The 18,000-nt window shown below is 32.5% G+C and overlaps 2 protein-coding genes and 1 non-coding gene across 4 annotated transcripts; 2 read left to right on the forward strand and 1 right to left on the reverse strand.

Moving 5' to 3' along the window:
• LOC105170672 (ankyrin repeat-containing protein At5g02620) lies at positions 194–3,538 on the forward strand. 2 transcript variants are annotated; one of them, XM_011091539.2, is made up of 4 exons: positions 194–483; positions 699–1,306; positions 1,383–1,792; positions 2,448–3,538. In XM_011091539.2, exons 2-4 carry the CDS (start codon positions 961–963, stop codon positions 3,321–3,323), a joined length of 1,632 nt encoding a protein of 543 aa, XP_011089841.1. In that variant the 5' UTR covers positions 194–483; positions 699–960; the 3' UTR covers positions 3,324–3,538. The 2 variants fall into 2 exon arrangements, with proteins under 2 accessions (XP_011089841.1, XP_020552207.1); XM_020696548.1 differs by having other exon boundaries at positions 194–1,306.
• LOC105170861 (probable LRR receptor-like serine/threonine-protein kinase At1g05700) lies at positions 4,840–8,688 on the reverse strand. The gene is made up of 8 exons (XM_011091782.2): positions 8,248–8,688; positions 7,625–8,147; positions 6,785–7,263; positions 6,350–6,482; positions 5,883–5,951; positions 5,499–5,570; positions 5,328–5,399; positions 4,840–5,227 (listed from the first exon to the last, which is right to left on the reverse strand). Exons 1-8 carry the CDS (start codon positions 8,348–8,350, stop codon positions 5,059–5,061), a joined length of 1,620 nt encoding a protein of 539 aa, XP_011090084.2. The 5' UTR covers positions 8,351–8,688; the 3' UTR covers positions 4,840–5,058.
• Positions 10,368–10,439, forward strand: TRNAM-CAU. Its single transcript has one exon. It is a non-coding gene; the product is annotated as a tRNA-Met (tRNA).

An 18,000-nucleotide genomic window follows, 5' to 3' on the forward strand; every position in this document is an offset into this window, starting at 1 on the left:
TTAAAAAAAAAAAAGAAGAAAAGAATATTTATTTTGATTATCAAAATCCCGGCAGCAGCCACCCCATCATCGTCACCTTTACAAAAGGTCCATCCTTTATTATTAACTCCTGTTCATCTTTTGATTCAAGAGCTCTGTGATTCAGACCACTACATATATATATATATATATATATATATTCAAATATATATACAGAATTCATGTGTATGCAAAGGTTTTGTTGCATACATGTGCCTTTGATGGCCCCATTCCCTTAACCTCTAGCATTTGTTCCCTTTCCCCTCAGCTTTCTGTTTTGATATGTGAAAAAACAAGAGAGAGAGAGAGAGAGAGAGAAGCTAAATCTTGTTTTTCTTTCATCTTTTTTCCTAAAACCAACTACAGATTGCTATTTTTTTGATGATATAGAATTCTTGCAATTTATGGCCCTTTTGGTTTTTAAATGAGGAGAGGGCAAAAGTTGGCTCTTTCTTCACAACCAAGGTAAATGTTTGGGCTTTCCCTCATTCTTGATCCGCCAGTTGTAATCCATTGAGGATTTAAAAGACATATAAATTTATTAGAGAAAAAGAAACAAGCCCTTGTTGGTTGCAGGAGAGATTATTATTTTTTTCTTAATCTCAAGAATCTTGTGTATTATTTGATTGAGTTTATCAAATAAAAGGGAAGAAATTGATTCATGTCGTTGCTATGAGCAGGGCCTTGGATTGGATACATTGATAAGAATGGAGAGTTCTAAGCATGAAATTCAAGTCATAAGCGTCGATGAATCCGAACATGTCCCTCTTGTTAATTGTTCTTCAATAAATAGTGTTCTTGATTTCTCTGGTCGGCGTAGTTGGGAATAAAGATGCGATTGTTGATTTGGGTATTTGAAGGGAGGAAGAAAAGGCATTCTTGTTTTTGTTGTAGATTGTTAGCATAAGGTGTGGGGAGAGACTTCATTTTCTTTTCAATAAGATGGAGGATGCAGCACCAGCAGGGCAACCGCCCACCGCCGCCCGGAAAAAGATGACGAAACAGCTGACCGGGAAACGGGAAGATACGCCGCTGCATTCTGCTGCTAGAGCTGGGAATGTCGTTGCGGTGAGGGATATCATCAATGGTGCTGCTGGAGAGGAAGAATTGAGGGAGTTATTGTCTAAGCAAAACTCAGCTGGGGAAACAGCTTTGTATGTAGCTGCTGAGTATGGCTACTTCGAGTTGGTAATGGAGATGATCAAGCATTACGATTTAGTGGATGCTGGAATCAAGGCTAGGAATGGATTTGACGCGCTTCATATTGCTGCAAAACAAGGGGATTTGGGTACATTTTCTTGGCATAGAACCCTGTCTTTCTGATACTTTTTCTTATACTTAATCGATCCGTGTTTGTGCTGCAGAAGTGGTGAAGGTGCTAATGGAGGCCCATCCGGAGCTGTCTATGACTGTGGATACAACAAACGCCACAGCTCTGCATACGGCTGCCACTCAAGGGCATATAGAGATTGTGAACTTTTTCTTGGAGTCAGAGAGCAGCCTGGCCACCATAGCAAGAAGTAATGGGAAAACGGCCCTGCATTCATCAGCAAGAAACGGACATGTACAAGTTGTGAAGGCCCTTGTGGATAAGGATCCAGGGATCACGACACGGACCGATAAAAAGGGGCAGACTGCTCTTCACATGGCTGTTAAGGGTCAAAATCTTGAGGTGGTTGAGGAACTGATCAGGGCGGATCCTTCTACCATTAATATGGTCGACACTAGGGGAAACACTGTGTTGCACATAGCTACCCGGAAAGGCAGGGCTCAGGTAATTGGCATTATTATCTTGCATTCTTGATGTTATTCTATTTATCAAATTAAATTACTGCTCCTCCAATAGATTACTCCGGTGAAGTTTCAGCTGTTTCTTTCTGTTCTCTGTTGTATTTATGAACTATCAGTTCCTGGTAGGGTGATCAGATTTACTAGTTCCATTGATTTATTCTGTCTACTGATTAGAAATTTGTGCTACTGAAGTTGCTGTTCAGCTAAGATGGTCACCAGTCCATGAATAATCTCTAACTTAACGACGTATGACTAAACACAGTGCCTTTCCTCTTCATTTTGGCCAGAAATTTGCTGAAAACACACAGTAGAAATTCCTAATTTGACAAACTACGCTACAGAATTTCATGAAAACTGCTACTCTGCTTTTCGTTTGTAGTATTTTGCAGCAATATATGTTAAGTACGTGTCTTATTTTAGCATATGGTTATTGCACAACAACTCTTGTAATGTGCTGGATCAATCATGTTATGAATCAGAACCATCGGTCCTCAGAATTCACCTCAGACAATCTTGGTATCTTGTCTTAGAATGAAATTACTTATATTAGCAACCATGGGCAGAAATTAGTCATCAGCGATTCTTGGAAGTTCATGTAGGTAGAGGACTAATTATTTGACTCTTGTTTATCTTTGCAGATTGTTAAGATGCTGTTGAGTCACAATGAAACAGACACAAAAGTCGTGAACAGGTCAAACGAAACTGCCTTTGACACAGCAGAGAAAATGGGACATTTAGATATCACAGCTATTCTGCAGGAGAAAGGCGTTTTGAGTGCCAGGGTAATTAAGCCTCAGTCGACAAATCCAGCAAGGGAGCTAAAACAAACCGTGAGCGACATAAAGCACGAAGTCCACAATCAGTTAGAACACACTCGCCAAACAAGAAAACATGTGCAAGGTATTGCCAAACGCCTCAACAAAATGCACACCGAGGGGCTAAACAATGCCATCAATTCCACCACAGTCGTGGCTGTGCTCATAGCCACCGTTGCATTTGCAGCCATTTTTACGGTTCCTGGTGACTACGTAAACCGTAGACATATTCCACCCGGGCTTTCCCTGGGGGAGGCAAATATATCTCCGCAACTCCCGTTTCTGATCTTCTTCGTCTTTGACTCGGTCGCGCTATTCATTTCCCTGGCTGTTGTTGTGGTGCAAACCTCGGTCGTCGTTATAGAAAGCAAGGCAAAGAAGCAGATGATGGCGATAATAAACAAGCTAATGTGGCTGGCATGCGTGCTCGTTTCAGTGGCATACTTGGCATTGTCATTCATTGTGGTAGGCAAGCACGAACGGTGGCTAGCGATTGGAGTGACGGTTATAGGAACTTCCATACTGGTAACTACACTAGGCACGATGTGTTATTGGGTAATAATGCATCGGATTGAGACCAAGAACAAACGGAGCATACGCAAGAACTCTCCGGGTAGTAGATCAAGATCCTGGTCAGTATCAGTACTGTCAGATTCAGAGGTTTTGAATAATGACTTCAAGAAAATGTATGCCATTTGAGTTGAGAGCTCGCTCTTCTTTCATAGGTCACATTTCGGAGTTTTGTGATCAGTCCTTTTAGTCACTTGATATTAGGATGATGTAAGTACTTCAGTACTTGAATTTCTTCGTCTCCTAAAAGGGAAGAGATCCGGAAGAAGGACAAAATGAGAAGTAAAATTGTAGAAATCATGACTATAACATTATATATTGTGAACAAAAATTTTATCATCTCTTAAAATCAAAACACACGAAAAATTGTGAAAAATGAAATATTGTCTCAAATAAATTGAAAAGTGTACAATCTTATTTTATCCCCTCATTTTTCTCTTCAAAAGCAATATCTATAAGCTCGACAAAATTAAAGGTGAAATCTTCACGTAAATCTCTTTGGGACTTGATTTGAATTTTTTATGATGTTAATACGAGGGTTCATGCCTATAATTTTAAATTAAACTTATAATCTTGATTATCTATTTGAGGATTCACATGTGAATTTTCTCCTTGAATATCTTTGAAATTTGAATCTAGATATTTATAATGTTAATTCAAGGTTAACGCCTGTAATCACGAATCAAACATTTTAATTCGTTGTGCACTTTCGAAAAATGACTCAATTTTTGCTTTGAGCACCTTGAGTATTCTTGAACTCGACAAATTTCGTGGAGAGAATTCTCCTGGACCTTAGCTTCACCTTTCTTTCTGTATATGTGTCAAATGAGCTCTAAGGACCTTTTCATATAGCTTGAAGGTATATCAAAGGTTTTCAATAAGCATAATGCCGAAAGATTTAAAATGCACCTATTTTATAATAGACACTCGGTGGAAAATCCACAAAAAGTAAGCACTGCGGTTGGACAAGCACTGTGCCCCAAACCGCCTACTCTGTCAAACTGACAAAGCATCTTCACTTCTCGAGCTTGACTTTGGAGAAGTTTGAAAATAGGGAGACTTATGATGTGGAAGCAACCACCTGAAGATAGTAAATGCAACAAATGCCCAAACTTTTCTATTAATTACAAATCAAGTTAAGTTTCATGCCTTTTTATTCATATTGTTCCAATTAGGCTCGACTTGGTTCAAATCCAAGTATGTATAAACTCATTCTGACTATATAATCAATTCTGATTTCATAGTTCAAGTAAAATTGGACAACTTGAGAAATCAATAAATGCTAGCCCTCCATGTTCGGGTATAATTTTTGTCAGCAACTCTATTCTTTCGATCTTTATGACCTATATGACCTTAATGAGTTAGGCCCCTATACGATCTCACTAAGTTAGGTATTGGAGGGCTATAGCCGGGCCTTTCCAGTGTGGTTTAAACAGTTTCTTACTTGCAGGTCACGTATTTGAGAATCAGAGCTAACCTGAACTTATTTGGATCATTTGTGTACGCATCTAAGCCAAACAGGCCTACCAATTTCAGATACACATAAAATTATATAATAAATAATTCTCTTTTCTTATCAACAAAATAAAAAAATTTAAAATACTAATCAAAATTAAAAATTACAATAATTTACAAATTTACAAAAAGTTATTTTCAAGAATAAGATATCGTCTAACATGTAGCAAAAGATGACAAATAATTTTCATATACACGGAGTATAAGTCAGTCCAAATGCATCAATCAGTACATAATGCAAAGAAGAATATATATTTCACCTAGATAAGCAAAAATCATAAAATCCTTTCCCTCATCCTCCGAGACACATAATAACATCCCAGAAATAAGTCTGCAAGTTTTGCTGCTGCTAGAGCAAGTTTTCCCAGAAATACTGTAGCATGATGAAGGATGGTATTATGGCCCCAGACATTATTGCCAAGATGCTGTTGTCCTTCTTGCTGCAGCCAGAAGAGCCCTGTGTTGAATTCTTGGGCGAAGCCGGACAAGATGTGCACAGGTTAGGATTCCCAGTCACCCTGTAATATCAACAGCAACAACAACATTGTACTAATCCATGCATTCTAATATATATGTTAACGGAAATTCATTGTAATTAGCTGTTGTTAGGTAACTTACACTAGATCTAGGCCATTTTTGTTTGACAGTGAAGCTGGTATCGAACCGTTGAACTGGTTGTTTGCAAGATTCCTGGCAGAGAATTTTTATTCACCTTAATGGTTCTTATAATTTTATTAGTGGCATATATTCCCGTAAATGTACATATATTTTGGATACCTCTCCACTTACAATGTTTTGAGCTGTGGTAATGTGCCGAGGAAATCTGGAATTGGCCCTTGCAAGCTGTTATTGTGCAGATCTCTACAAAATTCAACAAGATAATGAGAAAGTAGAGTTTAGAATAGAGTAAATTATATTGATATTTCTCGAGTTTAGGTCTAATTTATAAATACCTGTTATTTTTTGTAAAATTATAAATGCACCTTCTAAAGCTGTACTTGTAATGTACAAACATATGTCGAAATAAATTACACTAACACCTTTTAGGGGTATACTTGTAAACGGGTATTTATGTTAGACCTAGTTTCAGAAACTTTTTATATAATTTACTGTTAAAATAAATCAAAGATTCATTTAAAGTAGCAAATATGTATGTCCTCAGCTAAAACTCACATTATTTGCAGAGCATCCATGGAACTAAAATCTGGAAGAATCCCAGAGAGGCCGAAGCTTCCAAGAAACCTGCCAAATGTTTAACAAATTAATTGATGAAAAGGGTAAAAACAAGAAAGAAGAAAAGAAATGAAAAATTGAAGTAAATTAATTAGTTTGCCAGTGGAAGAACGGCAATGTATACAGCCAGTATGATCTTTTATTGCAAATTAGTGTTGGTTTTTGTATTACACTTCACATGTATGTGGGATTGGATTTCCTGTTTCAAATTATATTACATCTTTTGTTCATTTAACATATATACGCCATGTATAAAAATGTTCCTGTCATCTATTTTATTTACATAAAAAAATAAAATCTTATGCTAATAGTATCAGACCATTAGCAAAAAAAGTCTTCTTCAGACGTCAGAAAGAAAAAGAAAAAAAAAACTGGAGCAATTGAATTTGAGATAAAGGGATTATTACAAAGCTGTAACACGAGGTACAGGATCAGTGCTGCAATTGATCCAATCCCATGTATAAGGTGCTGGAAGACAAGGATCACCACTCCAACCTTGTAATACACCAAAAGCTTTTTGCAGAGAAGCTAAGCCTTTCACTAATTCATCAAAACAAATACCCAATATTAAGAAACAAAACACTAAATGCATTCTTTAATTAAATCGGCAATCTGATACTCGTCGACGCACATGGCGCAGGCGCAGTACTCCATGATGAGTTTGTGTGCAATAAGGCCTTAGAGATTTTTACATAACGCTCTGTTGCGTTTGGTCCGAAAATATTTTGTAGACTCGGTATCTATTACGTTGTACGAGAAAATTTCGAAAATATTTGTGAAATTAGACCATTCGCAAGAGTCTTGATATAATTTACCCTAAATAAATAATTTGAATTACTAACCATCTTTGTTGTTGGTTCCATTGGCTAGCGCATCTCCAATGACAAAGATCTCCATTGCATTGATGAGAGGGGGAAGCGTCGTGAAATTCGTTGGCACAAGCGAAAGCGTAGTATTCACTGAAGCCGTGAGGTTACTAGTATAGAGTTCAGTGCAGTTCTCGTAAGGTGGCGAAAACGGCTGCGAGAAGGGCTGATTGTCCTTGAAAAAACTGAAGGACCGGTTTTGGGTTGGTCCCAACTCAGTGACCTCGGAGAAGTACCAATTCACGTAGACTGGAGCTGGGACAAGTGGGAATCCCATGGGCAATTGTAGGGTTGAGTTAGGGGTGACTGCAGTAACTGCATTCTTTAGCACTGCAGGTGGTGGCCGGTCTGCTAATATTAAACCTATGCTGAAGAGGGCACTGCTCCGGACTGGGATCATTCCGGGGCTGATCACTTCAGGAGTCCATAATCTGTCGTAAGGGTCGTCTGGGAACCTACACTTCCAGCAATTGCTAATTAATAATCACCATTTACACTTCTAGTCATTTAACATATAACTCGATCTTTTATTGGTCTGATCATCTTCATCAATTAACAATTATATTAAATGGAAAGATCATGTGCCACACACCTGAGTCCGTGAAGGAGGTACAAGAAAAAAAAAAAAAAAAAAAAAAAAAAAATATATATATATATATATATATATATATTCTTGTCTAATTTAACAATTAATTAACGAAAATGATCAAAATGGTAAAAAGATGTCAGTTTAGAGGCAAAAACTATAAGTGGTAATTATTTATGAAAGAGAGAGTGTAAATCTCCGGAACTTGGAACAAAGAAAAGTATTAGTACCTGATAGTCGCATTTGATCCGAAAGCAACCCTTCTTCTCAAGAACAATGGATAATTGCCATCGACATTCACATACATGTACGACTCCAGCCCGCGCACTTCCAGGGCGGATATGAAGGGAAACTGCCCTGGATTCGTCTGAGCAACGCATACGCTAATCGTATCCTTCTTCATAACATAAGTCACCTCATAATAAACATACTCCGTACTCGATGTCTGAACCGTGGCCCAGTGGTTCCCGTCAAACTGGAGATCAAACGTTGGAGGCGAAGACTTACCGTCGTAGTTCCCGTAGTAAAACGTAGCACGCACGAGGACGCGCCCTTGTCTCACCGAGTCGATGTGATAACAGTTCTTCTTCCGAGTGGTGAACAGACGCAGGGTGTCCATCACACGGGAGATTGAATTACTGGATTGCACGGAACGGGATTCCCCGCCCTGCACGTATTCGTCGTCTCCCGTCCAGACGATCAAGTTGTCATCCTTGTACGAGTCTGATGATCCGCAATCAATGCTCACAGAAACTGCAAGAAACATATGAAAATGTTGTAGAGTTGGGAACATTGGAAATGGATCATTTGGCAATCAAGTCGAAAGTATAGGAGTAAGGATAAAAATAGTTACCATCAGCCGAAACCGATAGAATGCAGAGAGCTAAAAGAAGACAGGAGAGCAGAGGAGCAGCCATTTCAAGCGGAATCTTGAAGAGAAGAGATTTTCTTTTCATCAGCTATTATTGGTATATATCAAGTCTTGATACAATTATGGTCCTCAATACATGTTCGAATATCGATTGAGCTCCAGTACTATATTCCCTGGACATGCTCAAGAAGTGGAGCTTGTTTATTGAAAGAAAAACAAGGGGGGACGACGAAGTCTTTTATGGTATTAAATGTCTTGCAAGAAGATTTGTTTTTGTAAGTGATGATGAGTTTGGTGGCTGTTGTCATATGGAGAAGGCTCATCACATTCTTCTGCAGTTGACAATTTGTTTTTCTTGGCAATTTACACACACAAGTATGCATAAAACAACAATGACAAACCAATATTACAAAGCTTGTAAATGCAATATTGAAAGGGAGAGGTGGAATTAACTTATTATACCACTCTTTCTGCAGGTTGGTGTTCAATGTCAACTATTATGTGCAGAGGTACATAAGAAATTAGAGCTCAGTTCCTATGAACAAATTGCTCAGAAAATGACCAAGTCAAAGTCAATGCCCAAAATTGAAATTTCGTTGGAGGCATGATGAGTTCACCAACTAGGCTAGACGAAAATTGAGTTTCTACGGATGCCGTTAAAGTTGACTTAAATAACAAGTGAGTTGACTTGAGATCTCGAGTCGAAGGAAAACATTATAGTCTTTGGCGGAGCTGTGAGATAACAACGTAAAATCGGCTGTGAAGGTTCTTGTTTGATTTTGTTCAAGCTTAGTGAGATTGGACAAGTGCAGAGTTGTGATAGACAAGAAACTCAGCGAGCTGAAGGAAATAAAAGACCATCAAGAATTGCATTATATATATGCTTGAACTCGAGCGGGTTGATTGGACTAATCACTGCATTCTGTAGCATTACTGGTGGCAGGAAATCCAAAATCTGCCAATTCCCGATCCGTGATCATCGTTAATTGGGATAAATAATTAATAGAGCCCAATTGAATCAAAATGTGGATTGTTATCATTATTTTGTGGAGGATCGTTTGAATTGATCGTCGTTGTTGTGGGTCGAAAGCATTTTTGTTAGATTAGGAGCCTCAATACTGAGAGTTGTCTGCTCATCTATTGGGCCAATCCTCCTATAACAGCCCCTACGTACCTGGTAAGAAGGAAACTTAAAGGGCACCTTATATTTAGTATAATACGAGTATGTATGGTACACTCAACTATGTATATAATTAATTTAAAATTTTAAGAATAGTTATTATTTTAAGAATAGTTAAACTTGTTAATTTTTCAACTACACTGTCATCACTTGTTTTTTTTTTTTTTTAATTTTCTTCTCTCTAGTTTTGATGTTATTAAACTTTTAAATAGTAATTTATCAGTCTTAATATATCCTAAATCACTATTTTAAAAGTTAATAACATCAAAATTACAAGGGAAAAAAACAAATAGGACAAGTGGTTTAGAAATTAACAAGTTTAATTAGTTCTTAAAAAATTGACTGTGTTATTATTCATTAAAAGGGTTAAAATTGATGCAACTAATTCCGGATGCACCTTATAATTAATAACCATCATTAGCTAGTAATTTTGATACATTCAATACATGTGCTTGAATTTTTAAAAATCAAATTTATAAAAATTTATTGAATTGTTTATGTGAAATTAAAATTTTTCTATATGAATTTGTGATGAAAATATAAAAATAATCTATACTAACATAAGTAATAAAATAAAAATAAATACGAGAGAGAGAAAAGATAAAAACCTTAAATAAGTTGCAAAAAATAGAAAGATATAGGCGTAACAATAATGTCAAGTATTCCTTTTATAAACTTAAAGGAATAAAAATTGCATTTAAATTGGCTTTATCTTAAATTATGTCATATATGTATAGTTAATAACAGTAACAAATAGTTCATTATCATAGTTATTGACAATTGTTGTCGCTTATTATTATTATTTTTTTTTTCACGATTTATATACTCGTAATTATGGTTGGTACAAATATTTCGTTGAAGAAAAGCAAGAAAATAATTGAAAATTGAATATAATAAACCAATAATAGATTAAGGATAACAAATCAGAGTGGCGCAGCGGAAGCGTGGTGGGCCCATAACCCACAGGTCCCAGGATCGAAACCTGGCTCTGATAGATTTCATAACCCACAGGTCCCAGGATCGAAACCTGGCTCTGATAGATTTCAGGAGCAAGCTTCCCATTCCACAATCTTTTTCGGGAAAATTGCAATTTTTGTTTCAGAGAGTGGCAATTTAGTTTTAATAGAAATCAATTTTACAATTTTTGGTTTTTCAATATACAATTTTTTTTAATCAAATAAATAATGCTATTATTCAATAAGCGACATTCTAAACTAACCGTGCTTTAGGTCATATACTGGTTCGAGCTTAGTTATTGAGATCTCAATTATAATTCTATGATACTTATATTAATAACATGTTTTGAAAAATTACTTATCAGACATATGAGGCTGAAGGAGTATTTATAGACTATGACCACTTGACACTGTCACATCAAAGTTACGTAATTCAAAAACTAGTTCTCAATCACTATGAGATCAGACTACTAAATTCAACAATAACACTATCAGGTTGGATCGATCGAATTAGACCATGAACAACAAATCTCATGGATCTTGAAGTGTTTCGTTTTTTCTCAAAATCCTGAAGGGTATTTTATAATTTTCTAGCTTTTATGTGGGACCCCACTTCACGATTCTAATTTTAAAGTGCGAAACCTTAATCGCGACATTAATATTATCAATTATGTGGAAATAATATAAGATTTATATGATATTGAACTCTACTACTTCAATAAGTAACTATTGAGATAAAGGTATACCAAATCATCACTTAACTCCAAAATCCAGCTTTCATCTACTTTACCATCTGATCTTGTACTCCAATTGCGTATACCCAGAATGAAATATTATGAATAAAATGAAAAGGGAACAAAAAAATAAAATAAAATAAAATTAAGAGTTAGGTGCATTAATGAATGTTCCTAGCATATTGGAACAGTTTATTATTTGCTCTATCCTTGAGGAAGACTCCACTTATTATATATACTTTATGGTATGAAGTCATTTTTTTTAATTCATTAGTAACTTATGATTTTGCTGGTTGTTTTATAATTGGGACACTACACAACTTTTCAATTTTAATATCTATCATTGACCAATATTAAATTTATTTTTTTAAAAAGAAGAAGAAAAAAAATACCTTTTAATCGATTTTGTAATGGTAACTATATAGATCTAAAGCGGATTGTATTTTTTTTATTTCTAATCGTGTTGCGTCTTGTATTCTAATTAATACATATATACACGTCATATGTACGCACATTATGCCATTTATTTTAAGGTGTATTTTGTTGACACCTCCTGATATTAGCTGTTATTACACAAACAACTCATGTTTTTTTCAAAATTTCAGATATACTCCTATTTAATAACCAAAGTTTGCACAAACATCCAATGAGATTTATTATACTGCCACTCTCTCGTAAAGTTTACTTATAGTTTTATAAAAAAAAATAAAAAATATATATATAATTAAGCATAATAATTTACCTATTATTTTATTGAATAGAGATTTCAATGCAAAGGTGTAGGGGGTAGTTGAATGAAGAAATTTGAGGAAAAGTTAATGTGGTAGCTTTGTCTTCTTCATATCAGATAATATATTAATTAGTGTAAGAATCACTTTCTCTCAACTTTTGCAAAATTACAAATACCTCCTTATTGTTTGAAAAAATTACAAATATTCTTATAATTTTAATATTCGTGTCACAACGAACTCATTCTTTTAAATTTTCAACCAATTTTTGCTATGAGTTAAGCAAAATGCCCTTTTGAATTATAATTTATAATTACATATATATATATATTATAATTTTTTAAATTATTTTTATAAACTATTATCCCCTCTAGATTATTTATTTTACCCACCCTTAATTTTTTATTTTTAGAAAAAAATTCAATAACAGTAAAATAATAAAGTTCACTTCACCGTTTGGGGACATTTCTAATTTTTTTTAAATAATAATTGATATTTATAATCATATCAAATCTCAAGTGAGATAATTATAATTTATCGTATTAATTTACATTAATAAGCACAACATTAGATGTGGAAAAAGAGGTAATAATGGGGATGGTATGGATTGCAAGCACATAGAATAGATAATGAAAAGGGTAAAGGCAAAATGAAGGCTACAGAACCCAATCTTGATTTGTAAGTTTCATAATGAGATGCGTGTTTGAGATTATGATTATATTTTTGTGGTGGGCGTCGCGTCCTTCTCTCTTTTGCCCTACTCCTCCTCCTCCCCCTAATCATATTAATTTCCCTCTCCATCATCACTATTCTCTGCTATTATTCTGGATTTAATACAATTTACTCTACCTCATGTTGTAAATAAGGTGATTATTTTCTATAAAAAAAATAATAATTTATCTTCTGTGTAATTTTAAATAAAGTAATTTATCTTTCCGTTTAAGGAGGTAAATTCCTTCATTTTAAAAAACACAGAGGGACAAATTGCTGGATTTTAAAAAATACATGAAGATAAATTGGTATTTTTTTTTACATATGAGAGTTATTTGCTCATTTATAATATCACATAGGGTTGCTTGCATTTTTTTTCTATTATTATTGTAATTAATTAGAGTCATGCTCCATTCATGATTCGTTAATCAATAGTTTATAAGAATTCAAACACGTAACAAAATTTCTCCTAAAAATATTAATAAATAAAATTTTCACTGAAAAAAAAAAAGAATAATACGAACTCTTAAAATTTTTCAAAAAGGTAACGTAGACCCTAGCCATAATTTTTTTTTTTTTAAAGTTTAGAAATCAGAGTGGATGAAACGTGTCACCCCATCATAATTACATGACAAAAAATATATTTTTTCTCGTTTTTTGGTATTTTGACTTCCTTAAACAATATCTATACTATATTATTAAGGGAGAGCAGATCTTTGGTGTCTCTCCCTTTTTTGATCTGTTATTTTTTATTTTATTTAATTATTTCAGCAAATTTTTTTTCTTTTTTCTCTCTCTCAACTTCTATGTTTTTCCTACTCCTATTTTTCTCCAGATAATTACTCACAACCTCTATCCTTTTAATATTTTTTTATTTATTTAACTAAATTATATAATTAAAAAATATAATAATTATATTTTAATATTTTAAATTAATTGCAAATAAATTTTGGTGTGGGACACACACTAATTTTAATTATTAAGATAAACCATGAAAGCATGCTTCAGAAATTCCAACTATTTATTTATTAAAAAGAAAAAATCCATCTGATCTGCAAGCCAAAATGGCCGCCTCACAAATAATTGTTTGATATTGGAGCACTACCTCTTCAAGTGCGGAAAAGAAAACAAGTATTGATCCTCTACACGAGTCTATATATATTTAATTAAACAAATACATAATTAATTAACATTGAAGGTCAAATTAAAACCCAATAATTCAATATTTAATTTCTATAAATAATTTTAGAAGCAATCCCACGCTTATTGCTTTTTTTTTAAAAAATATAATTTCTTACGAAAATAAATTAAAAATACTTAAACAACTATTCTTAATTAGTGTAGTTTAATCATGATTTATATGTATTTAATTGAGCACTAACCATATGTTTAAGAAATAAAATGATGAAGCTCAACTGTAGGTCAAATTAAAAACCACTAATTAATTTATAAAATAAATAGTCTTCACTACTCAAGTAAACCCACAGCTCTGGCATTAATTTTTATAATATTTTTTTTAAAAAAAAATTAGAAATATCAAATGAGTTATCTGTTTTTTGTGTTTAAACCGTTGACCATATATGATTAAGAATCAAATCATAATCATAATGTTAATTTCTATTAATTAATACCCTTCATTCGTTAAAAGAAATATGAGATTTATTCATGGCTGATTGCTACAAATACACTACAAAAAAAAAAATAAGATTAGTGATAAAATATTATGTCACAATTTTAATAATGTCACTAATTATATATATTTAGTGACAAAAATATTTATTTTATAATAATAATGAATCTTATAATTTTGATAATTAATATTATTTTTCAAAAAGTGTTGGTAGCAAGAATTATTGACAAAAAAATATACTGAAATATAACTTAAAAATTATCACTTGATATTTTGTCACTAATATTATATTTTCTTGTAGTGTTAAATGACCATGGCCACGTAATATTTATTAGCCGTGGTTTTTACGACTGTTGCTAAAACACTTGTCATATTCAAAAGTCATGATGAATGTTTTTTTTCATGGCTAAGAGCCACAGCAAATACTTTTGCAATGGAGAATAAAGTATGCTTTTGCATCGATTTTATTTAATTATGATTAATAATAATTATTTACTGCGAATTTTAGTCCATAGCAATTAAAATATAGGTCATGGTAATTTCTTTTTGGTAATTAGAGAAGTAAGCCACACTTTTATTCTCATTTTTATTTGTTTCCAGAATAAAAATAACAATAATAATAAAATACTTAATTCGTGTAGTTAATTTATTTCTATTTCATGTCAAAATGATTCTTTTTCTTTAACAAAGAAAAGGCTTTGATGACTTTATGAGGCACAAGTATAATTTTGGATGAAAAGAAGGGCTAAAAGCTAATTATATATATAATCAAATTGCAAAGCCCCCAATACCTCTATCGTTCATCAATTGTGAAGTTGGAATTGGTCAAAGCAAAATCCTTTTGGGCACCCTCCAAGTTGGAAAAAATTTCAACCAAAGCGGCCTTCCAAGCAATCTAACAACACTCTTTTTAAACGGACAATGCCGTCGAAATTATTGGAAAAAAGATTTAGAGCCTTGATTTGCATAACAGATTTAAACTCTTTATCTGGATAACATTATTTGATACTTTGTCCACTCAAGATAAGTTTGGACAATTTTTCAATATGAAGAATGTTGAGTATCCCTTTTGCGATATTCAGGTGGAAGATGTTCATCACTTATTCCTCTATTCCCCATTTCTCCGAAAGAATTTGGTTGCTCTCTAAGTGGCAAGTGAGACTCCACTCCTTGTCACACTTGCCGCTTAGAGAGTGGTTCCTTATTGTTTCAGACCAGAAATCAGGTTTCCTCCCAACTAACTGTAATCAACAAGAGTTCCTTATCACGTTGGCAATCACCATGGAACTAGCTGGTTTGAAAAGCGAGAAATGATCATATTCATGGCCAGAAACCACAATCTTCGGAGGCATTGCAAGACTAGTCCTCAACAAAACAACCAAGCATCTCAATGCTCGAGCAACAAGGAAAATATCTGGTCTAGAAAATTGTGAATGGTTACCTCTATTCCTGACTGGATTAAAGTTAACTCAAACATTACACCTACTTTACTCTTGATTTATTGAATTTATTATATAATTAAAAAATGGAATTCTTTTGTTAAAAAGTGAGAAGTGAAAGCTACATCGGCCAACCCTTTTTTGAGCACTCAAAATTTCTTACTAACTTTGGGAGAAACTGAAAACTTGTACGGCAAAATAGCATCCATTCATAATTACCATTTAATTTTCTATTTCAAATCTTATTACATATTTTATTTAGAATGTTATTTATTCATTTAATATACATTTTGTATATATAAATTTTTCATTTAAATAAGATAGGAGTAAATTATAGTGATGTCTCTTAAAATTTGGCATAATTATAAATATTTTTTTATTTTTTAAAAAATTATAAATATCCCTTGATTTTAATGTCCGTTTAACAATGAGTCCATTCCGTTAGCCTTTGTTAGATTTTCATCCTATTTTTATTATGAATTAACCAAAATACCATTCATGAATTATAAATTATAATTTTATATATATTATTAGAACTTTCTAAAATACTTTTTTGGACTAATATTCCTTATGGATTATTCATTTTAACCACACTCAGTTTTTAAATATTTTTTCAAATATCTTTTCTTATCTCTTAAAATTTTTAAGCAAGGGTAAAGCGGAAACATCCATTTTACCATTTAGGAGCTACATAATTATTTTTTATTTGATGGGAGCTAGTATTTGTAATTTTTCAAACAATCAGAAAATTTCTGTGGTTATACTACATCCCAAGAGAAGTAGCTGTAATTTACGATAAAATAAATGCTATAGTTTTTGTGCAAATAATATGTATAAATTAATTAAAATAAAAAAATCAATAGGATTTGAAATTGAAAATTGAAACCGTGGATGACCATCTTTGTTGCCGTCCTTCTTAAAAAATGTAGTAATCGATCAAACTTTCTTGTAATTCTAACCCTCATTTCGTTGGATCAGTTTGAATTTTTTATTACAATTAAAATAAGATTATATATATATAGTATTTTATATCTGATTTAATATGCATGTTCTGTATTTATTTTTTTTAATTATGTAATTAAATCATAATGCAATACCATTTGACGATAAAAATCTAATTAAATATTGAGTAGTAGAGGAAATTGACACTTTTTTGTTGTATTGACGAAACAATGGTAAAATATTTCTTTAATTCGATAAAACAAGGGTAAAATTTATTTTGGTACCATAATTATAATAGGTGTCGTTCTTAGTTTCATAGACTCATAAACACCTAGTTTTAGTCCTAAAAAGTCATGTGTGTTGTGGTTTTGGAACTAAAAATGTGTTATCCGGGACTAAAAAGACGTTGTAATTTTAAGAATAAAAAGGCCCTAAATCACATTTGCTGGAACAAAAAAGACGTGATTTTGAGTTTTATGAGACTAAAAGCGTCACCTGCCATAATTGTGTTAAAAAAAAATTGCTAGAAAAATACTTTACCCTAGTATGTCAATTGTACATTATTTATTAACCATTTATATTCTGTGTGAATAAAAATATATTATCTTCATATTGCACTAGAACTACACAATTTATGATTTGTTGCCAAGTAATTTTATAAACTTTTGCAGAATTATTGATATATATTGTTAATCTTTTAAATAATTTTCTAAATAGTGTACAAATTAAGTATGCAATCTAGTATAATTTATTCCTTAATTTAATTATTTAGCAGAAGACACAATAAATTTTACTTAAGCAACATTCATTTTCTCATGCATCATAAAATAACTCAATTATGTGCAAGTGTTGGCATACATACCCATTAGAAAAATATAGTTTTTTTTTTTATTAATTATCATTGTTAAAAACTAAAATTAGTATAATATTATATATTAATTAATTACAGTCGCATAATAATCATTAATAATTATTTTTACAAACGAAATCAAAATATTATGTACAACTAAAAACTATGACAATGTTTTTTTTTTTCTAGTAAAATGGAATTTGCATTAAGTGTCAAATCTGCATCATGGTAAATGTTCTTACCATAAGTAAAATCATGATAAATGTTGATTAATTATGGTAAAAAAAAAAATTTTTACATCAATAAATTTGACCATGATTGATAATATTAATTTATTATAATTTTTAAGTCGTAATAATTTATAATATAGGAAATAATCACTGTTGGCAAGATCAAAGTTTTTCACGAGCAAGAACATAATGTTATAAGAACAATACTAGCATATATTAACATATATAAAATGCAAATCCTTTGAAACAGCCTCATCTATATATATATACTTTAGCAAGAAATTAAAAAAAAAAAAACAAACAAAGGCCTGTATATAAATTAAAAAGAAAAGACG

This window comes from Sesamum indicum, linkage group LG9, assembly GCF_000512975.1.
Source record: "Sesamum indicum cultivar Zhongzhi No. 13 linkage group LG9, S_indicum_v1.0, whole genome shotgun sequence".
In the NCBI taxonomy this organism is placed as follows: Eukaryota; Viridiplantae; Streptophyta; class Magnoliopsida; order Lamiales; family Pedaliaceae; genus Sesamum; species Sesamum indicum.